The sequence below is a fragment of the Mytilus galloprovincialis genome, chromosome 6 (genome assembly GCF_965363235.1).
Source record: "Mytilus galloprovincialis chromosome 6, xbMytGall1.hap1.1, whole genome shotgun sequence".
In the NCBI taxonomy this organism is placed as follows: Eukaryota; Metazoa; Mollusca; class Bivalvia; order Mytilida; family Mytilidae; genus Mytilus; species Mytilus galloprovincialis.
The window spans coordinates 11,653,972-11,678,971 of record NC_134843.1 but is presented as its reverse complement, the minus strand read 5'-3'; the positions used below and the strand labels follow the sequence as shown (position 1 = coordinate 11,678,971).

The window sequence follows — 25,000 nt, the reverse complement described above, 5'->3', positions numbered from 1 at the left end:
CTGGCACATATCAATCTAAATATTTAGTAATTTTCGTGTTTGCCCTTCCATTATGTGACTCAAGAAAAAATTCCAAAAAATGGGTAACAATTGTATCGAAAAGAGAAAATCGAGTGCACTTTTTTTTATGTAAGGGCGTGTTTGAGGTGTATATTTTTGTCCTTAAAACGTACAACGCAAGAGTATTTGATATATCATCTCGTTTCAGATTCTATCATTTTAATATATCAAAACTACAGGTTGACTTTATAATATAAAAAAATCACAATACAAAAGGATGAAATATATGGGTCAAGTGAAATACCTATTTAATGAATCACAAAAACAGAGTAGGTGTGTTCGAGTAGCTATTTTTTTTACTTAAAGTACTTGACGACAGTCTTTTAAGCATTGTGTACCCTTGTGTTGATTCAATGCTTAACATATGGAAATTTTATAGAAAATCCACAGCCTTTATCCTTGTTCTCTCATATTTGGCAATTTTATGACTGATAGATATAGGATTATTGCATGCAGTGCTACCATTGATTTCCTAAAAACAAATTTATTAATGTAGTAATTGGTTAACACAAATAAAAATATGGACCAATTAAAGTACACCTTTTTGGATGTGCTCGACTTTAGTGACTCAGCACGAGGTATTTTGGAATTTACAGGTTGGTTAGAACATTTTGTAGAAAATGAACATTAGCACATCATAGAAAAGCAAGTGAGTAATCTATGTTTCAAATTATTTAACGAAAACCTCTGTTTTAAAGACTGTGGATTTTCTCTAAAAATCATGGTTTATTTGCCACAAAGTACTCTTTTTCTTGTAAATGCAAAGAGACAATAAATATTAAATAATTATGCTTTCCATCAAGTTTCCCCTTGGTATATGTACTAAATGGGTGTTGCTAAACGGCGGAAACGGAACGGAAACGTAAACGGAAAGAAACTTGTACATTATTAGACAGATTTTAATGGGGGAAATAAGGCAGCAACCATTTGATTTTCTGGGGGGGGGGCTATGGTTTTTTTTTCTGTGCAAACTTTTTTTTTCGCCTGCGGCGAAAAACAATCTATTTTTTTCGCGAGAAGTGAAAAACAATTTTTTTCTTTCAATTTTAGCATTACCTATAGTGGCAGCTGGGGGTGAAACAAACAATTTTTTTTTCTCAGAATCAAAAACAAATTATTTTTTTCTCCAAAAACTGGAAACAAACTTTTTTTTCCAAAAAAAACCATAGCCCCCCCAGAAAATCAAATGGTTGCTGCCTAAAGGACTATGAAAATCAACAGATCATGTCTTGCTGGTAATTTTTGCTATTAAAAGTTTTATCTATTTACCATATATTTCAATAAAACAGGCGAACATGCAAGTGAGAAAATTCGTCACATAAGGTTGATAACTCCTGACTGTTTTTTACGTGAATAGACATTAGGTAGAACATTCTAATAAAATTTAGAATGAAAACGGGGAGTATGTCAAAAAGACAACAACCCGACCAAAGAGCAGACAACATCCGAAGGCCACCAATGGGTCTTCGAGAAAATCCCGCAACCGGAGGTGGTATCAGCTGGCCCCTCTAAATAAAATTGTGTATTAGTTCAATGAAAATGGGCGTCACACTAAACTCCAAAACTTATAAATGAGATTAAATTAAAAAAAAAATACAAGACTAACAAAGGCAAGAGGTTCCTGACTTGTGACAGGTGCAAAACAGTGGCGGATCCAGGAGGTGGCCGCTGACTGACCTAAGGGGGGCCTCTCCAGTCATGCTTCAGTGATTCCCTATATAATCAACCAAATTTTTCCCACGAAAGGGGGTCCCGGTCCCTCCAGCCCCCCCCCCCCCCTGGTTCCGCCTATGCAAAAATGCGGGGTTAAAAGTTCGTGAGATCCCAACTCTCCCCCTATACCCCTAACCTATGTAGAATAAAGAAACACATATGAAGCATACACACAGTAAAACTCATTTTAAAAGAAGTCCGAGTCTGATGTCAGATTAGACATGTTTTTCACATCAGGTTTTCGTTATTCAATCATAGCGTTTCTTAAAGGGGCAATAGCTGTCAAATTCATGGTCACCGATTTGACTCAAATTCTCATATTTGATTTATAACAATGTAAAACATTTATCTGAACTATCAAAAGTCTAAAAAAAAAAACCTGTTTACAGAGCATGGGTGACAGCTTATTGAACGCTTATTCCAAAAATATATGGTTTCTATAAAAAAAAATATATAGAAAAGGGAGATAATCTTTTACTTCCGGTTTAAAAAGTTTACTTCCGGTATTGTTTGATAGTTTACTTGACACTGATTCCAAAAATATATGGTTCTATATACTTGTACATTGATTTAGTACAAAAAATAGCTACTTCCGGTTTACAAAAGGTCACTTCCGGTTGTCTTTTTTAAGGTCACATTGCTTACAACATAATGCAAAAAGTCCCATGGCTTTATCATGTGTACATATGAGGTAAAAGCAAAGGTCAAAATCTAGAACGTTTAATTAGCATATGACCTTGAGCTCAATTTCAAGGTCATAAACCAAGGACCTCAAATCAAAAGACTCTAGTCCTCTACTGTATATTGTTAATGAGTTATATTACCATACGTATGATATTAGATATAAAAAGGGGGAAAACTCGCGTCAAATGTCTGCGTTCCCTTTCGACTAAAATTTATGTGTTACGACATGTCGCAACTAACAATTGTCTGAAAATATTTTGTCGATATCTTGTATGATTTCTGAAAATAAGAGATAAGAAGCCAAAATCAAAAATTTGAACATGACCTTGACCTTTGACCTTGACCTCATTTTCATACTTTTTTAGGAAGGACCTCAAATCAAAAGACCCTAGGCCTCTATCACTTATGGTTTTCCAGTTACAAATTTATTTCAATTATTTCAATATAAAAGGGGAAATAACTCTCATATGGAGTCTTCGTAAAGCTTCGGTCAAAATAAAATGTAACATCCTGAGGATATAACAAGCAATTTGGAAAAATAAATTTGTCGCTTTCTTTTACGGTTGCAGAGGAGATCTGATAACAAGAAAAACAGTGTTTGGGGAGATAACTCTTACAAAGAAATGTGTTCGGTTAAACAGGGTGAGTTTCAAAAGCGTATAGACTGTATGATATCATATACAAAAAAACTAAGCGACATCTTTTGAAACATTTTTACACCGCAAGAAAAAAATTAGGCGGAAGAAAAAAAAAATAATTAGAACAAAATCAATAGGTCTTTCCACACGGAAAGGTGGAAAGACCTAATAAATACTAGAACACACCCGCGAAATCGCGGGCATACAGCTTGTGAACTGTTGTAGGATGATTTTTTGTAAAAGATATTATGTATGAAGAATTTCATAAAAGGTACCAAAAGCCCTCTCCTTTTTTCCAAAGTCCGATATTTGTTTCCTTTCTGTTAAATTCAATTCATTTTCGTGTTTCTGGCCTCAGACCACAATTATTCTTCTCCTTTGCTACAATGCTTCGTTAAATCAAATTAAAAATTTGCACCGTTTCAAACATGTAATAAATGTAACTGCTTGTATATTGACCATTATGAGTCTAAAAAAATATGCTTCTAGGACAACCCATCAGTGCTTTTTCTTTTAAAGGCCTTATTAACATGCCATTGGTAGGATATGAATCATGTATAAATAACTAAGACCGACTAAGGCTAATTTGAGGGGTGGTCGGAGGGGTCGATCCCAAAATCCCGGGCTTATAACCATGAAATCCCGAGATGCAGAATTTAAAGAAATTCATATCCCGAAATCGAAAAATATATTCCCTGATCCCGTAAGGATCAATCCCCAAATCCCGAGCTTAAAAACACCCGATCCCGATGCCCCGAAAAAGTTCCTGCCTCCCTCTAATCTCTACCTTACTTTCGTTTTTGCCAAATCACCATTTTCCCTTTCAACAATATTTTGTTTTGCCCCATTTATTGGCATTATGTTTTCTAGTCTGCATCCAGGCGTTCGGTCCTCCGTCCGTCCGTCCGTCCGTCCGTCTGTCCCGCTTCAGGTTAAAGTTTTTGGTCGAGGTAGTTTTAGATGAAGTTGAGCATGTTTTACTTATTTTAATATATATATGCAAGTGGTATGACCCCTTAAATAGTAAACATTTCAAAGAAACAGTAGACAGAATCAGGGACTTTCTATACTAACATAGAAAGTCCCTGACAGAATACAGAGAGTCTCTATATATTAAAGTAGTATAATCGTAGTATACATGTAGATAAACGCGAAAAATAATTGTCCTCTCTAAGGAGGTATAATAGTTGTGGTTCTTGCGATTCAAACACATTGATATATATGAAACGCGAAAAAATAATTGTTCTCCCTAAGGAGTTAGAATAGTTGTGATTCTTGCGATCTAAACACCATGATATGGAGAACGGTCTAAATGGCTTATTTATTTTCCTTTTTGTTATCTGTCATACGATTGGTTGTACTTGTGTCACATGTTTTACTTATTTTAATATAAATGCAACTGGTATGACCCCTTACATAGTAAACTTTTCACAGAAAACAGTAGACAGAATACAGAGAGTATCTATATATTAAAGTAGTATAATCGTGGTTTACATGTAGATAAAAGTGAAAAATAATTGCCCTCTATAAGGAGGTATAATAGTTGTGGTTTTTGCGATGTAAACACCATTATATGGAGAACGCTCTGATTGGCTTATCATTATTTTTCATTTTTGTTATCTATCATACGATTGGTTGTATTTATGCATGTTTCAAACCGGAAATCATATCTATGACTAAAAGTCAGTCTGATGACGGAATCATATCCGGACTCCTTTTTTGTCGTTTTTCTCCCAAAATAACGCAATCTGAATAATCATAAGAATGGATGACAAATGCGACTATGCATGTTACCTATATGACACAGAGGCATGATGATTGGTTTATTGTGGAAGGAAGAGAAGCGACACACAAAATGAGGTCTTCTCGTTTAATAGTATAGATATGAATAGATTAAACCAAAACGTGAAATTGGATTCAATTTATTTTATAGATTAAAAATAGATGTTTCTCATTGTTTTTAACCGTATAAGAAGGATTTTATATGCATCGAATTAGTAATCAAATGATTTACCGTAGTTTCACTTTCATTGTTGACATTCTTTTTCTTCAAATAACCAGTACACGTACAATGCATGCGTTGTCAATCTCTAGCTGGGGGTTAAATTGAAGTTCACATGAATACGGATTTAAAGAGGTCGACTCATTCGCTTGCAAGTGAATTACTAATAATCAATGTTTCTTAGCTTAATTTGACAAAATTGAACCTTTTTGGCTGCAAAAAGCGAAATGTTATTCCACTATTTCACTTTCATTATTGATTAAACAGAAAAAATATCAAACTTTAGATTTTTTATATATCTCGTAGCTAGTGCTCCTTAATAGTCCGTGAGCGCTTGCATTTTATCCCTATGTTTTAATTTAAGCCATGTCGGCTAACTTGGCTGACAGGCAGGGTTATCCAAAACAGTTTTTAAATTAGATACATCAAATGAAATCAATGTCAATCGTTGCGAAGTTTAACCAAAACTCTCCGGCGACTCCCTAAAAGACATATGTTCAATAACATTTGGCCCAGTAGTTTCAGAGACGGAGAAATTTTGTGAAAGTTAACAAAGACGAAATCGGACGACGAACGCCAAGTGACGAGAAAAGCTCACTTAGCAGGGCCAGGTCAGATGAAAAAGAACTCTTGCAAAGTATACCACTAAAGACTAAAGCAGGTCTTAGTACCAGCAGAAAACGACCATGACAGAGGAAAAATATTGAATGAACATTTCACTATAATTGTATCAACTAAGAAGACATCAACTAAATGTGTACCACTAAATAAACCGTTACATCCAAAATAGAAAGACATAATATGATATATACATATAATATGTATGTGCTAGAACAACATTAGAATATGGATTCAATACATAAAAAAGTGTGAGGGCCAGAGGAAATAGGCCATAGAATGTTAAAAAAAAATAGACCTAAAAATATAAAATGAATTAGCAGCTATCATATTATTATTCACCAATTTTTCAACAATCATCAATACCAGATTGATACCTGATGAATGGACAACAGGAGATATTTGTGCATTTCCGCAAATTAAGTATCTCAAACATGCATTCTCTGCAAGATGATCCATATAGTATAGTCCAACATAATGTGTTACCGTCTAGATTATTATAATATCATCAATGCTTTACGTCTTATATGCATGATTCTTTTATTAGTTGTTAGTGGCTTTGAAATAGCTGTCAGTTGACTGCGAGTACTCTCAGATCTGTACCTAGTGTCTTTTTGTTATTGGGATGTACAAGTACCCCGCCACGTCCACTTGTGTCTGTTTCCATCTGAGGAGTTACGCCTTTCAAGGAATTTTATAGTAAGTTCGTTCTTATGTTGTAATGTTATACCACTGTCCCAGGTTAGGGGAGGGTTGGGATCTTGTTAACATGTTTAACCCCGCCATTTTCTGTATGTATGTGCCTGTCCCAAGTCCGGAGCCAGTAATTCAGTGGTTGTTGTTTGTTTATGTATTACGTATTTGTTTTTCGTTCATTGTTTTGTACATAAATAAGGCCGTTAGTTTTCTCGTTTGAATTGTTTTACATTGTCAATTCGGGCCTTTCATAGCTGACTATGCAAAATAAAAAGGAATTGAATTTTCAGAGAAGAAGTAAGCGGCATGATATTTGAAGCAGCGTAGACAACTTGATTTTGAAAACCTTAGGACATGACTACGACTAACTTGGTGAGGGCACTGTGCAAATCGTATATATCCATGTAGGCTACTAATTGTTCGCCACTTTTTGCACACCAATTTCGTATTTATTGATTTAAATTCTAGGAGACATCATGCTTTTCCTATGTAAATACCAAACAGCATACTGCAGTATTGCAAGGATTTACTATACAAATCCTTGAGTATTGTAAAAGTGTGAGAAAGGCTTTGTATAGTGAGAGATTTTGTCAATTTTTTTTCATAAAATTAAAGTATATACAAGTTGCGTTTTGTTATTTGATTTTGTCATGTGATTATGGACTTGCCGAATTGATTTTCCTCTAAGTTCAGTATTTTTGTGATTTTACTTTTTTCTATTCTAGTAACCTGGTTTCCATATCGGATTTTGTCAAGACACCATTGTCCTATTCGTTTTCTTTTACGTTTTCTTTTCATTATACAAGAAAAGATACAACGAAAATCACCAATGCAGAACAACGCAACAAGATACACCACAACACTAATCTTGATTCAAGGCAATTAAAAAAGAAAAAAAAATTATGCAAAGGATTTCCACAAAAGTTTATATTAGTATAATTACTTCACGTCCTATTTATAGAATCGAGGCCGATTTGAATCTTTTTTTAGGCCTATAGAGAATTTTTTTGTGTTGTTTGGTTGCTATCTTATTGACATTGATAAAAAGAAATTAAAAAGAAAAGTCGAACAGGCTATCCTGAATCGCACGAACGACGTACGTATGACTTTATTAAATATTTCAAAAACATAGTCTCATCATCTCCTGGTAGTTATTTCATATTTTATGCTTTAAAATCTTTCATTTTATTCATAAATTCATTCCTCTGGGTTTTTTTCGTGTGAACATATGTAATACTATATAAAACATGCATATATGCATGATATGTAGATAAAATAACCCAAAAGAAAAGATGTTGATTCTTTCTGTTTCCGTTTTCCGTTTCGTTTCCGTTCCGTATTCCGTATTCCGTTCCGTTTTCCGTTTCTACCGTTTAGCAACACCCGTACTAAATGGCCTATTTCTATTATTTATTATATCTCGGTGTAGTTTTAATACAATTGAAGTTTGAAAAAATCGTACAAAAATGGCTACAGAAGGGGTCATAAACCTCAAGTTGGATGATGAAAATGCATGTCTTCGAAAAAAAAATTGTTAACGTGTGATGACTAGGGTTTAAAATCTTCAACCACTGAAAATTTTTAGTCTGCACTTCCACGAAATATTTAATTAGAATTTTTTTAAATGTTTAAGGTTCATCATAACACATGGACAAATATGGCTATATTTTCACCTCAAAAACTACTCTGTACTCAGAAAAGTTTTTGGCATGTAAATACAGCTTTATTTGTCCGTTTGTTATAATGAACCTTAAGAATTTTCGAAAATTCCACCTGGCAACCGATCAGACAATAGTTTTAAGTTGAATCAATGCAGACAAGATCATTAACTGATGCCCATTAGCTAGTAGATACATTTGTCTTTTTAAAAATACAACTGACATATAAGGATCGTAATGGTGCTATGTGGATAAATTTATCGGTTTTTCAAGAGCAAATTTGGCATCGCGTCATTCCTACAATGGCTTCCATTTCTACGATTGTGAAAATGAACTGGCGTAATGGGGAGATAATTTTGACGAAGTAGAATCCTGACTGATGTTTCTTGGTGGCGGTCAGTTTTTATTGGAGGCGGACGCCGGTCTTGTCAAATATATTTGAAGCCGAATGCATCTGACAAATGCACAACTTAATACTAAGACCACTCGACCACCGAGGGCCTATACATGAAGAAAATATTTTCTTGGATTCCAAAGTACAAATAGGAGTCATTCGGTCGTACCTTCATACTTATAAAATAAATATTTTATCACTTTTCATGCACAGATATAACTTGTGAACATTAATATTTATGATGGATGCATTACGCAGTTTGTGAAGGAGAATTTCGTTGCAATTGTAATATTCAATAAATTGGCACGCATGATTCTTTAATCGTATTGTTCGTGTTGCTAATGTTGAAAAACTGAGGAAACTCTAACGCGTCTTGACGTAAATAAAACCCTTCAAAAACAATTAATATCTTTATTAATTTCTCTTAAAAAGACTCTTTGCAGTTCACTGTCTTTAATATTGCATTTTTATATGTAAAGTTATTGCCTTTTTATTTTTTCCAGTAACATTTTGTTGTTGGAATTCAGGTGTATGACTCAAGTTAAATGCTGATATTGATATTGAATCTCATGAACTTGTTAATCCCGCCAAATATTTTCGAGTGTCCATAGAGAGGAATATATTTTTTTCTAAATGGTTATATATATATTTCGTGTACTTTCACAGTACATGCACAAACAGTCTTGACTTGATTAATGTCTATACAAAGTTTCATATAGTTTTCAACGACTTGCAAGGACTCGACTGGATAATAATTTGTGGTTAAATATCAATTATGTGTAATAATTTACTATTCAAATGAATGAAAATAACTTCCTGTATGTTCGATACCAGTTTTATAATTGATAGATGTTTAATTTATGAAACAATAAATCCGTGTGTTTCTTTAGGAAATATCTCGTTTGCATATTTCACAAAAGGTGTAAATCGCTCATAACAGCATAATTTACGACCAATCAAAATTGACACTGTGAAAAAAAAATAATTTGGAAAAGCTCATTTTTCTTTTTTCAAATTGAAGGATACTGAAAGAGCAGGTATGTATTTCTTCATTAAATAGTCAGTTTTACTGAAATATTATAAAGTATTTAATCAAGAACGGCGAGTTTAATGAATACAATTATGATATTATGTAAAGTAGAGACTTCATAATTTGATTAACTTGTGTCTGATCTTCTTTGTCTATTTGAGTATTTTTTTTCATTTTTTTTTCTCAAAACCGGGCATGACTTCAGTCTTGATACCGGGATAGTGGGTTCCCCTAAAACGTTCGATTGATTCCATTTGGTTTGTCTTCGACAACTTTACTTTATACGGAATATATAACACAATTATGTGAGAAAGATAGAAAGAAAACTTGACGTCAGAACTTGGAAAAAAGTATTTTAAAAGATAACCTTCGTTAAATATTTCCACAAAGGGAAATTGTGATTACTGGTTTTATAGCAAAATAGATACAATATTAACAGTATAGATTCAAATACCTCACTACTGTATTTCAACTTCTTTGAATTTGAAAAAAAATGTGTAAACTAGTATGACTTTTTTGTGATAAAAAAAAAAGGAAGTGACATTTCTTTTAAGCCATATACATTTGTGCGTAGCATTTTTTTTCCTTTATCTTTTTAAATAATTGGAATTGGGAACAATTTCATATATATATATATTCATGTACTAAGTTCTTAATATAACAACACTTTCAATCAAATAACTGCCAACGAACTCAACAATAATCAGGTCAATAGGTTCTTCTCTAATTTTTTTCTGTCAAATATCATACATTTGGTAAACAAAAAAGTGTTGAAAAAAGATGTTCGTATGAATATTGATTTGCGGTTTACATGAAATTTATATTGTTAACAATTAAAGAATACCACGACATGTCAATTACATTAACTATTGCAGAATACAAGTATATTAAGTCATCACCATCATGATCATATATAGTAAACGTACTTAAATAAAACCGGAAGTTTCCTAGAAATACAGTAAGCTATACATATAAAAGAAAGACGCATAGATGAGAGCACACGAGGCAACCTAAAATGCATGAGAGCAACACCACCACCCCTTAATATTTTAATCACCCAAAAAGTGAAGGGTGAACTCGAGTACTCCGCGGGAAGAGTAAGCAGAAACTGATTCATTAGATAAACGTTCTTGGTTATAAAACACCCTTTGTTTAGAATCTCCATGCTCTATAGACAGCAAAATCTATAAAAGAAATAGTTTAGATTGTTCATTAGTATCACGAAAAACTTTCAAACCATAAGAACTTCGATCTTATCAAAATGTAGATATATTAATTAGTATATTTAAATAAGATTGATAGAAGTTATAAAAACGTACAAACAATGTTTAGATTTATTTGCCTGTGCAAGCAAGAGACCATAAGCTCCACTTACAAAAATGATATAAATCACACAGCATTATGCCTATTTTTTTAAGTTTGAAATTAGATGAAGGAAATTACCGTTTGTTTCATAATCGAATTAAAACTTGCTTTCTTTGACTGAAAAAAATCACCCAAAAAATGTTATGTTGTTATATGTAAAAGAGAGATTATTATTTAATCATCTTCAATAAGAATCCAACAATTTATTGTGAAAGGATACACATTTTCTAATATTAAGTAAAGCTAGATTTACATATTTTATGGATCTACACTCCCTTTTTTATTAACAAAATTGATATTATAAATAGCGGGATCATTTTCAGTCAAGAAAAGAGAAAGAGAACACAAAATTTACCAAAAAAGAAAATAAATTGCAAAAAAACTGTAAACCTGTTTACGACTTTCTGTCAGTTTTCGGACTCCTCTAGCTATAACAACACCTGACCTGTAGAATCTTTTCAGGGCCCATGTACAGAATTTCGATCCCTTTTTAGCGCTCCCAAATTTGTATGTGTTATAAAAACTAAACGCATAACAATCCTTCATTTTTTCCTGCAATTAGCCAACTATTGTACAAATAACAGGTCTACAAATAAATTTTTGCTTTATTTGTACTTGTTCAAATAGAGTCTCCTGTTACCCCACTTCCACGTTGAGCAGGCGGTAATGAATATTTCTGTTTCCCAACCAGTTCATTTTGGGGTCCTCTTCGCGGTCCGCGTTTCAACTATGTCGATTTCTTTGAGAAATTAGAGACAATGATTTTTATTTAATAACTAGAGTTTCAAGTGTTCAGAGTAATTTCAGGATAAAAAAAATATATGTAAATTGTCGGAAAATATAAAATTTATTTGTACTCGCTACGAAACAGGAGAAAAGCTCGGCAGAGCCTCGCTTTTCGTCCTGTTTCTAAAGCTCATACAACTGAGCTTTTCTCTTGTTTCGTAGCGAGTACACATAACTTTTATATTTTCCGACAATGTACATTTATTGTATATAATCGTTGGGGAACATCGAGGATTTATAAGTTAAAAGCTGTGTCCACGAGTATTGGAAGTCACCGAAACAGTGAAATATCTTTCATGTGGTATATCTTCAAGTCCTTTCAAAGTCTTAAATGTTTGTATCATGTCGTAGTGCAAATAAAAATTTTGCCCACTGACCGCTACTTTCTTTTCATGGTTTTATTGCATATAGTTTTAAAAGTAATTTTCGAAAATTTTATAAATCCTTGTTATTTTATCGTAGCTTTTGAAAGGGAAAGCTGTTAAATGTACGAAAAAATCTAAATGGAACTATAATTTTCCCGCCGGCCTTTTTAAATTGACTATTTCCCAGACCTATTTGTTTTTCCTAATTTTTATGTTCACTTATTTATATTATATCCTTTTAAAAATATTGTTATTTTGAAACAGAGGAGCAAAGTTTTAGCATGCTTATATTATATCCATTGAAACAATTATGATTGGCAAATCCAATGTATATATGATACAGAAATCTGAACGGGGAGATCAAATTTATTTGGTGGAAATGATGAAATAAACAGGAAAATTAATTTCTTTAAAAACTTTAATCAGACAATATTAATATTTTTTTAATTTTCAATCAATCAATCACACCTTATCTGCTCATTTTGATGTGTATCACGGTTCTTAACATTAACTCTTCTTAGGTCTTTATAAACGTGCATCCAATTTCAATATATAAGTATTAAAAATGATTGCCCCAAGTCAGGAGCATGGAAGTCGCTTGTGGCTGTAAATCATATTTGTTTTTCGTTCCATAAATTGTATATGAATCCAGCCGTTAGTTTTCTCGTTTTGTCATTTATGGACCTTTTGAAGCTGACTATGCAGTATTGGTTTTGCTCATAATCGGGTGACCTATAGCTGTTAATTTCTATGTCATTTCGATCTCTTGTGGCGAGTTGTCTCAAAGGCAATCATACCACATCATCATATTTTTATTTTTACCTTGTATTGTGTTTTTTTTTTACTAGGAATATTTTTGATTTTTATATACACATGGAAAAAAGTATTGCAACACCTAATTGAAATTAAAATTAAAAAAACACTCTGTATTTTTTTGTGATATAATTTGGTAAAATAGAAGTAATTAAACATTATTTAAGTATCACCTGAGTTTAATCAATAAATATCGACTCGATAAGTTTTTATCTGCACATGCAGCTACTGTACCCGTAAACAGCAAAACAGCTGTTTTTATCCTCATTGTTTTCAACACTTTAAATAACCAAGTTTTTTAAGTTATGTGATTGACACCTTGTAATGGGTCCTTGACAACTTTTAACTGCAGCAAGATGGCATATTATCAGCATAACAGAAGCAGGGATGTCGTTGTAACAACTGAACGTATTGTTGGTCATCACCATTCCACTATAAGTCGTTTTGAGAATAAAAATCAGGCAATAAACGCTGTTAAAGACCTTCCGAGATAATGAAGACCCCCTATACCATTTGCTAGGGAAAATCGAGCATAATGAAGGTTGGTCAGAAGGAAACCCATTGCATACAAGACAATCCTAAAAAGAGAGTGGTGGCCATCCAGGAAGCTTTTAACAAGAACTGTTCGAGATCGACTCATCGCTACTGGTTATCGTGCGATAAGACGACTAAGACCATTTCGGGGACCTTTGCTAACGAACAGACACACAGTTTTCCGTATCCAATGTAGTGCAGAGCTCGCCAAAGTTGGAAATTAGCATCGTGGAGGAAGATCCAATGTTCAAATGGAATTCGGTTCATCTTCCCTGGCCCGATCGTAGCCCGGATTTGAACCATATCGAGCATATTTGGGACACTATTTGGCGGAAAGTGCGCGAAAGGACACCCCAGTTCAAACACATCATGAAATAAACAATGCCCTTCATCAGAAATGGTTGCTGCTACCTTAGCAACAAATTAGTCGATTTATGGAAGCAATCAGAAGACGTTTAGATGCGGTTATCCGTTTGAATGGAGGCTGCGCACAAAGTACTAATTCTTTGGCGTATAACGATCAACCATGATGTGAACAGTCATCTGAAGATTAATTTTGAAATGTCTGACATTGCAAAGTTCGACTACAGTAAAAGTTGTAAAATGCATTTTTTGTACAAATAACACTTCATTTTGTTATTAAAATTGTGGTTATATAAATCATTTTTTTTTTTCAAACGTTTTTTGTTCGTTTCAATGCCAATGTTATCATAAACTATGTTTCAATAATATTATACACATATTTTATTATATTTCATCCAAAAAAAGAGGTTGATTTTTCAAGTTTTAAAAAATCAAGGTGTTGCAATACTTTTTTCCATGTGTATAGATTTGTAATCTTCCAAATTACTACAATATAACTTTGTAACGATAAAAAGGCAGTAAAAACTATATTGTATTTGATTCACACGAATTCCTGGTCTAAATCAGATGTAAAATGATGTCAAAATATAGAGTATATTTGTATCTGAATGATGACTTAATAAACGTATAATAAAAAGTTACATTAAAATACTTATATATGAATTAATTGACTGGAGTACGTAAGTAAAAAATGTAAGACTGTCAAATTTGATTAATTTTATCAAGGTGTTAATTTGTTCTTTATTGTTTTAATGAATATTAATCTATTAGAATAGATTTGTCTTCTTTTATACATGAATGGAAGTGAGGCATACTTTCTTTATATTTTGTATTCCATTTATACATAAATGGAAATGAGGCATACTTTCTTTATATATATATATAGATTAGACCGTTGTTTTCCCGTTTGAATGGTTTTACACTAGTACTTTTTAGGCCCTTTAGAGCTTGCTGTTCGATGTGAGCCAATGCTCCGTGTTGAAGGCCGTACCTTGACCTATACTGGTTTACTTTTATAAATTGTTACTTGGATGGAGAGTTGTCTCATTGGCACTCATACCCATTTTTCTATATCTATATATTTTGTATTCCATTTATACATGAATGGAAGCGAAAATGGTATTTTCTTTATATATATAAAAGAAGATGAGGTATGATTGCCAATGAGAAAACTCTCCACAAGAGACCAAATGACACAGAAAATAACAACTATAGGACACCGTACACTCAGCTTTTTGTATTCCATTTATACGTGAATGAAAGGGATCGAAGCAACCCGCCGCATTTTTGCGCCTGTCCCAAGTCAGGAGCCTCTGGCCTTTGTTAGTCTTGTATTTTTTTAACTATAGTTTCTTGTGTACAATTTGGAGTTTAGTATGGTGTTCATTATCACTGAACCAGTATATATTTGTTGAGGGGCCAGCTGAAGCACGCCTCCGGGTGCGAGAATTTCTCGTTGCATTGAAGACCTGTTGGTGACCTTCTGCTGTTGTCTGCTCTATGGTCGGGTTGTTGTCTCTTTGGCACATTCCCCATTTCTATTCTCAAATTTATATTTTTTAGGTTTTGTAAATAGAATGCGAACGAAACTGTATCGTATGCATTTTAATTGGGCTTAGAATGACTTACTTTTTTTTTTTTTACCTCGGAGCTTTCACTTGCTAAGTTTGAGGAATGATGCACGGTTGCCTAAAATTACTTTCACATCTTTGTCCCTATGATGTTCATGGATAGTTGTCTCATTGGCAATTATACTTTATATAATCTTTATTTTTATAAAATCTGTCCTGCCTGCTGATGAGTTCTTATGTAAATGGTCATTCATTCATCCATACCAGTAATGTAAGTAAGTATATATATTTTTTTATAATCCTGTTGCCCGTCAATCCTGTTCATGTCCTTAAAAAAATTAATCAGTTTGTATAAGAGTTATGAGCAGCTGTATTGGAATCTACCATATCTGGTATATTGTCGTTATTTAAAACCATAATATATCTTCATAGACACAATTTCCAAATTTAAACAAAATCTTTTAATGATACTGGGAAGATTCTGAATTTTTTTCAGTATTATGTGGACAAACCTAGGAAGAAATGACCACTTCAAAGAAACATTGATAGAACCATACACATGTATTACATGCACGCAGGTTCTCGGACACCATCTCGCATACCGAATTCACCTCAATCAGAAATGCACCTAATGTGGTCCTCTTCTAATTTTGAGTTTTTGCTGCCAACCCAAGCTAAATTTTGGAACTTATTTTATCGGAATCATTTGCAATCCTTCCAATTTCTCCAGCGTTGGAGCACACTCAGCTATCTGTGTTCCCTTAACGGATCATGATAATGTATTTACAGAAAAGTTATTTTTAAGTTAAAATATTGAAAGGATGTAACGTTGCACATGCACAAAATTTATTTACAGGAATGTACATATTATATACACGAAACACTCATAGTACGATATTGGCCAATATGTACAAAATGTAGATTTGATAATAAAAGCAATGTCTAGCTAAATGAAATCTATGAATGGTCGGCACTTATTTAAAGAAGTGTCTCCTCCATGAGTCTGGAACATTAAAACTCAGTATTAAATAAAAGACACTGTGTTTGGTACAGGTTTGTTGTCACAGTTCAAGTACCTTTTGGGGAAAACAAGAGGACCCTTTTTTGTCATAAAACCGCCAAACATCCAAACATACTATACACACTGATATGTGTCCACACTTGTTTATATTAAATATATATCATAGTTTTTGTCCCTTTTATATCGTGTTGGCAATATTGACAGAATTGTGTTTATATTCAAGGATTGTTTATTATCATTGAACTAAACACCTTCTTTATAGTAAATTGATACCTGTATAATGTATCAATAGATGTTACAGATTGACATGTACACCTGGTAAAATATTCATGAGCAATTTTAAATATTTGACAAGAGTCATCAATAATGACGACTTTTACAGACGGTGGTGTCATCATTTTAGAAATCTCTAAATCGTCAAAGAATGTCATACTTTACGATGTATCTGTGTCTCAACTCACTAGCAACATATTAATAGATCTATATATAGATATTTATATACCAGAATGGTCGTCTGATCTGTATATAACGATTGTGTTTTTTTTTTATTGTGATATTTAGACTTATAGGTTAGGTAATACTTGGTCATATTTTATGAATATTTAAAGCCCGAGACGTAGCCGAGAATCTGATACTTAAGTTCGTGGTTCGTAATTTGCTTCCTTTGAAGTTTCCTGATGTTGTTACGTGTCTTTGTAAACGACAATTATTAGTATTCAATTTCATTTTCAGATGGAGGCTCCAACATACGTCACACTTGCCTTGTTAACACTTGGATATGCTGTAACAGTTGTAGTCAGCTTGATAGAACCAGTGTCTCTACCATACGACCTTGACCGTTGTATAACACAGCATATATTACAGTCGAATACCTCTCATATACCTCCTCATTTTGCTGAGGCCTTCTGCGTGAAGAAATTCATACTACATAACCCTAATTTGAGGGTGAAAGTGAACTTTACAACAGACGAGACTGATTATATACAATCATTGTTCAAACAAGTAGAAGCAGACGCCGGTGTAGATACAGATAAAGGTAGATTTAGACGACAAACGGGAGGATGGAGAAGACACAGGAGGGAAATTAGATCAGCCCCTTATTTAGAGTGGCAACAGTATGTTCGTGCAGTGACAAGATTGAAGAGGGTCCAGGTAATAAAAACCTCTTTAAAAAACTTTTATGCTGAACCTTTTTAAATTGAACAGAAACAGTAAAATATCTCCCTTGCAAATAATTATATATTATACCTCGCTTTATTTTTTGGAAATGTGACTTAAAATCATTAGAAGAAAAAAGGAAAAAGGTAACACATCGACAAAAAAGCCTTTTCAACAGCCATCTTGCAAAAAAATAAACCAACTATGCAAACATACCAGATTAGACGTCAATTAGACGTTAAAATATCATTCTTTGTCTTTTTCACAAAAACCTTATCTTTTATATTACAGAGTGGAACCAATGGGAGAAGCCGTTATGATACCTTGGCAGCAATACACACTGCAGCAGTTGACGAAGTACATTTTGGTCCATCATTTTGTCCATGGCATAGACTTTATTTGATACTGTAAGTAACACTGGTTTATTTTTATTATTATTTTGAGGCGATAACGTTCATCTTTTATAACACGTCGCCAGTAAACTTATTTGCAACCATCAAATCACCAATTAATGCCGTCAAAGCTTAAAATACAATAAAGATATCTTCTAAATAGCACGGTAACACATGATTCGAATTAAGTTACCTAAAGACAAACACAACTCGATATAAATGTCTCCCCCCCCCTCCAAAAAAAAATGGAGCAGATTCAGTTGTTCCAGATTGACACCACTTCCAGTTTCTCTATTGAAATTAATTTTGCTAACCAGTGAAATATAACTTTTCTTTTTTGAACTATTTATTTCTTCCTTTTATAGAGTTGAGACAGCTCTAAGAGTTCCTATACCTTACTGGGACCCAACCATTGATGGTGCCATGGACGACCCAACTCAGTCTGTTGTTTGGACCAATAAGTACTTTGGTAACGGCAATGGTCCGGTAGTGGTTGGTCCATTTAGACGTTATTATACACCTACAGGACCACTTTCTCGTGATATTGGGTCTGATGGACTTTTGTTCTCAAAAGAAAATATACAGCGGTTGTTTAGATTTCGTTTTAATAGAGATATTTTTGAACCAGTTTCACTGGGTGATCAGATGTCAACATTAGAAGGGCAACATAACATGGTACATTTCTGGATTGGTGGACATATGAATGAATTTGAATACGCTGCATATGATCCAGTGTTCTGGAATTACCATGCATACGTTGATTATGTATGGGAAAATTTCCGTAGATTGCAAGTCAGGAGAGGTGTGAATCCTGAGCTTGATATAGTAAGGTCTTGGCAACAAGATCCGGACAGTTTTGCAGTTGGATTGCAAGGTTTAAGGATTCGGGAGGGTTATTCCGGACGAATTGCAGGAATGGTGACCTATGAGTCAATGCCAAAATGTCCAGAGTGTGGGAATAGTGCTGACATGTTTTGCCGTCGAGACGTCTGTGTGGCAACGAGTGGGTCTTATAGGCGAAATCGAATCTCTTTTCCTCGTCGTGTGTTCAACCGTGGAAGTTTTAGAAACTTATTTAGGCGGTTAAGAGGGAAACGAAGTTTAACAAGTCAATTCAATGGTGTTAAGGACACCAGTATTGAATTAACAGATCTGGCTTTTGTGCCTGTGAAGGTGATCAGAAATCGAAAAGAAGACATAACTAACTATACCTCTCTCAACACAACTATTGAAACAACTCAGGTTGTAAGTCAGGAATGTATAAGACACCCAGACACTCTGCACAATAATGTCATTTACGCAGAGGCTGACGGACTAAACTATAAAGGAAAGTACAAAGACTCTGCTTACGTGAATCAATCAGCTATAATTTATATAGGAGCCCAAAAACCGACAAATGATACGTCGGAGGTCTTTATAACTGCTTATGACAGATGTGGTAGAATATGTGTTCCAAATTGTTTGGTCAAAGACAGCCAACCACCAATTTATAAAACTTGTACAGGGGCAATTCGAATAACGTCACAAAATCCAGTTATGTACTTATCCTTTCCGTATGACTCTGAACTCCAACAAAGAGCAAATATGACAATACCACCGATAGAATTTCATTGTACATTCTGAGGAAACATCAAGAGTTAGTAAAGCATTTAACATATTGCAGAAAATAATTATTTGGATAAAGGTTTATTGTAGGTTAAAGGAGAAAAATACTGCTAATTGAGCATCATGTTATAAGAAGAAGAAAGTCCTTATTTTCCCAGAAATATGCCGACCAATACATGATAATTGAATAGGACAACGCCAATAAATAAATACATTAAAAAAGCAAATATCATTGACTTTAAAAATATGACATGGCCCTTTTTAAATTTGCAAAAAAATATGTTAGATATAAGGATACTGATTATATAACAAACAATTTGGGCCGATTTATCAGTATGTTTCAAGATTTAAAAAAAAAAAAAACAAATACAAAAAAACTATAAAACAGAATAGCATAATTGCAATCCGTCCCGTAAGATAGTATTAATGATACCTTGAATGACACCATAAATATAAACCTGGTTGATATCTATGATCAATTTTTGCATGCTTAGAAATAAATGTGTGAATGTAGAATTCCCATTTGTGTCAAAAACGTATACATTAGTCCTTTGTAACATATGGTTATTTTTCTTCTTGTTTGACACATTTTGGTGTATGGTTTTCAGACAAGAGAAAGCAGAGCCAACTACATGTGTCTGATAAAATGTTTAATAAATTTATAAATAAAAAATGTGTCATTGTTTGAATGCATATATAAATTCTTTTCTAGCGAATAATTTGTCATTATTATGTTGTTTGAGTTATGCCCCTCTTTTTCAAAATTTGACGTTGTTGACATCGGAAATAGATGAAATATGAATGCTGCATGGATATTCATGAAAGCAAAATCTCAATAAATACATGGTAGTAACAGAACAATGTTGATGTAATTCCTTTTCCAACTAGTTATTGGCGTGTGTTTGTTACTACGAGCTCGAAAATAAGATGAGTATCTTTGGTGAGATTTTTATTTTCTCAATAAAATCATTTCGGAATCCGAAAAACACATAAATATACACGTAAATGGGTAACTTCTCCAAGTCTTGAACATTATAATGAGGTAGACGCATCAGTATGCATTGTATATCCCATATAAAGTGCATGGACCTTTAAATAGTTTTATTTATAACCTTAGACGTATTTGGCACAACTTTTTGGAATTTTTGGTCCTCAATGCTTTTTAACTTTGTACTTGTTTTGGCTTTCGAACTTTTTTGAACTAAGCGTCACTGATGAGTCTTATATAGACGAAACACGCGTCTGGCGTATTGAATTATAAGCCTGATACCTTTTGATAGCTATTATTATTGTTTTTCTCTGTCCTGTATGTTCTCCCATTTATTTGTATTGAAGACATGCTGTCGTGTAATGTTTTCATGTTAATGTTATATTTATACCCCCGCTTTAAAAAAGGGGGGGTATACTGTTTTACCTCTGTCTGTCAGTCCGTCAGTCCGTCCGTCAGTCCGTCCATCAGTCCGTCCGTCCATCAGTCCGTCAGTCAGTCCGTCCCATGAAACTTTCGTCACATTTTTCTCAGGAACTACACATCCACCCTTTCTTTAATTTGGTATCAACATTTATATATGTTAGCCATACCGTGTGATGCGTTTTCAGATTCATCACTTGACAACTTCCTGTTTACCGAACACTTGTATGATTTTACACATGATAGCCAAGTTGAAAATTTTCGTCACATTTTTCTCAGGAACTACACATCCACCCTTTCTGTAATTTGGTATCAACATTTATATATGTTAGCCATACCATGTGATGCGTTTTCAAATTCATCACTTGACAACTTCCTGTTTACCGAACACTTGTATGATTTTACACATGATAGCCAAGTTGAAAATTTTCGTCACATTTTTCTCAGCAACTACAATACAAGGATTTCTGAAATTTGGTTTAAGGATTTATATAAGTCAGCTATACCGTGTGATGCGTTTTCAGATTCATCACTCGACAACTTCCTGTTTACCGAACACTTGTATGATTTTACACTGATAGCCAAGTTGAAAATTTTCGTCACATTTTTCTCAGCAACTACAATACAAGGATTTCTGAAATTTGGTTTCAGGATTTATATAAGTCAGCTACACCGTGTGATGCGTTTTCAGATTCATCACTTGACAACTTCCTGTTTACCGAACACTTGCATATTTTTACACTATTAATATTATCCACTTGCGGCGGGGGTATCATCAGTGAGCAGTAGCTCGCAGTTTCACTTGTTAACATTGCCATAAAATCGGGAGCTTTGGCTAGCCACAAAACCAGGTTCAATCCACCATTTTCTCTTAAAATATCCTGTTCCAAGTTAGAAAAATGGTCATTGTAATATTATAGTTAGTTTCTGTGTTTGTTGCATTTTAGTGTTGTGTTTCTGTTGTGTCGATGTTCTCTTATATTTGATGTTTCCCTCAGTTTTAGTTTGTAACCCGAATTAGTTTATTCTCAATGGATTTATAAATTTCAAACAGCGGTATACTACTGCTGCCTTTATTTTTTCCCAGTATTTTCATTGGATAGAGAGTATTAATTATTTCTAAATAACAACCATGAGCTGTTAGCTTACATCTGGGAAGTTTTCGATAGAAAAAAACAGGAAGCTAATTTTACTTCATTTTATGCTAGTCAATGGCAGTATATTATTTTCTCAAGCAAGTTTTAAAAAAACTTCAGCAGGTTGTTTCTTTCTGACAAGTAATATAGGATGGGGACTTGCAATAAGGACAAGTTGTTTAAAAAAAAGTTGAGATTTTGCTTCAGTTATCTGAAAAGGAAAGAGGACCGTCACGTTGAACACAGTTTAACATAGAACACTTCGAGAGAGACAACAAGAAAGCCTAAAAACATTGGAAGGCGGCACTACCAATATATTACCTCGGTGATAACAACAATATCAAGCATACGGCTACACAAATTCAACAAGTAATGTTCCACATTGATCTGTGTCCACACTTGGTCAGAATATAAAATATATAGAACTTGATTTCTTATTTAACCTCGAGAATAAAATAAACCCTGGTAATATGAATGATTTAAATGTTCCCAGGCGAAGGGGCATTAAGTGTAAAACTTGACCGCGCGTCCCATTTTTTTCCCAACACTATACCTTAAGTTTTCATCATCAAAAATTTAGCAACTAGTACACAATGCAAAGAAAAAAAGTTTGCATCTTCAGAGTTCGAAATTAAAGGATATACACCTCTGAGAAGCCAAAATTTTTTAGAGTTTAACTTTTAATTTTAACCTGATTTTTGAGCTTATATGGCTGTTAAAAAAAAATCAGATGGTGTTGCACTATTTTTTTTGCTACAGCCCTTTGAAAGTGACCAATTTTTGGGCTGTTATCGTGAAAAAAAAAATTCAATTTCACAATCAATTTATTCATACTTTCAATAAAGATGAAGTGGATCGATCTGAATAATTGTATCTGAAAAAAACTATATGTCATATGTAGGTGTTTTAAATATAAGAAAGTTTTATCATATTTTGATGCCTTTTTTGTGTCAAATTTACCATGCTGTCAATTTTGTAAATTTGTGATTTTTCTCAATTTAAAGAACAACATCTATATTATTTCAACTTCTTTGTTTTGAATGATCGACAAAATCATATCTACCAAATTTGAAAAGAAAAACGTGATATGGGATGTACTAGTACATGTTTCTGGTAAAATCATTTCTTGTACCACTCACCCATTTTCCCAAAATTTTGCCTAAAAGACTTGATATGTAATAAGATTTGAAATTTTTTTACCCCAAAACTACTTATTGTAAATGCACACAAGAGTTAAGTTAGATAATAATATTTTTTCAATTCATTGATATTTTCCACTTGTATCACATATGTTTTGGAAATAATTCCAGAACGAGATTTCAAAAAATTGCTTCGCTGAGCGCAGCTGGATACGACCGCAGATGTCCAGCCCTGAAGTTTGGGCAAAAATGGAGACAATACTCGCGCTTGATACAGGTCTGAATTTGGATTGTTATAAAATATTTGACACACAGTAGGTTTCTGACACAGAATAACTGAAGTCAATGAACTTAGAATTGGTTATATGGTTTGGATTTATTGACCACCCCTTAAAAAAGTGTTTACCCCTTTTTTGCTTTTGTGCAATACACTATGCTGCGACGACGCAGACAACGACAACGAAAACATGATAGTAGTGTATAAACTCATCATAGATACCAGGACTAAATTTTGTATATACGCCAGACACGAGGTTCGTCTTCAAAACACTCATCAATGATGCTCGAATCCAAAAAAGTTGAAAGGGCCAAATAAAGTACGAAGTTGAGGAGCATTAAATATAAAAAGAAGATGTGGTAAATAAAGGCAACAGTAGTATACCGCTGTTCAAAATTCATAAATCGAAAGATAAAAAACAAATCCGGGCCATAAACCAAAACCGAGGGAAACGCATCAAATATAAGAGAACTACGACACAACAAAGACACAACAGCGAAATGTAACACACACAGAAACGAACTATAATGTAACAATGGCCATTTTCCTGACTTGGTACAGGAAATTTTATGAAAAAATGGTGGGTTGAAACTGGTTTTGTGGCATGCCAAACCTCCCGCTTTATGGCAGTGTTAATTATAACATTAAAATGACATCATTACACGACAGGGTAAGATTGCCAATGAGCCAACCCTTTACAAGAGATCAAATGATACAGAAATAACAGCTATAGGTCACCATACGGCCTTCTACAATGAGCAAAGCCCATACCGCATAGTTAGCTATAAAATACCCAGGAATTAAAAATGTAAAACAATTCAAACAAGACCTGATTCAGGCCTGATTCATGTACCAAAAAAAATATCATGTAACACAGCAACAAACGACAACCACTGTCTTCCATCGGTGACATCCCATTAGTCCGACAACAATTATTCCGACAGCCTACTATTCCGACAACCCACTATTCCGACAGCCTAATATTCCGACAGCCCATTATTCCGACAGCTCATTATTTCGACAATGCATCTGTCTTAAGTGTATGGGTAAAAACTCCGATTTTTTAATATTTGTGGTTGTCCGTCTTGATTCTGATTATTCTTCTCATGCGGGATATTTGTCTCAGTATATTGGAGTTGACACACATACTTATCGCAACTGCTCTGTCCTTACCCTCGTCCCTCTTTCGTTTTACTGGTAATTTATTTGTTTTTATATTTTGGCGTTTGTGTATCCACTGTCATTCTGTGCTGTTCTAGTTTATTGTTTTTTTTTCTAGATCTATATTCTCTTTACTAGACTTTTTACTAGATCTTCGGTTTCCCCCTTTTGCGTATGGGGGAGTGAAGTTTCACCACTATTAACTTCTTACTTTTATCAGAGTTTGATAACGCTACCCGCCCTCTTTGGTCGCAACACAGTTTTATTTGAACTAATTTTGTCGCGGAAATAAGCGACAAATGTAGCGTCATATCAGTCAAAATGAGAAAAACAAAGAGACAAATACAAAACTAGGTCATAAAAAATTAGATAACAAATAGGACGAAATATGTGCCCCGAAAAGATGAGCA

General features: G+C 33.7%; 2 protein-coding genes across 2 annotated transcripts in view; both read left to right on the top strand.

Moving 5' to 3' along the window:
• LOC143078934 (uncharacterized) overlaps positions 1-25,000 on the top strand; it is a 134,321-nt gene that overhangs the window by 36,667 nt on the left and 72,654 nt on the right. The window lies entirely within an intron of this gene.
• On the top strand, positions 651-20,179 carry LOC143078933 (tyrosinase-like protein 1). The gene is made up of 4 exons (XM_076254006.1): positions 651-709; positions 17,044-17,463; positions 17,761-17,876; positions 18,227-20,179. Exons 2-4 carry the CDS (start codon positions 17,044-17,046, stop codon positions 19,482-19,484), a joined length of 1,794 nt encoding a protein of 597 aa, XP_076110121.1. The 5' UTR covers positions 651-709; the 3' UTR covers positions 19,485-20,179.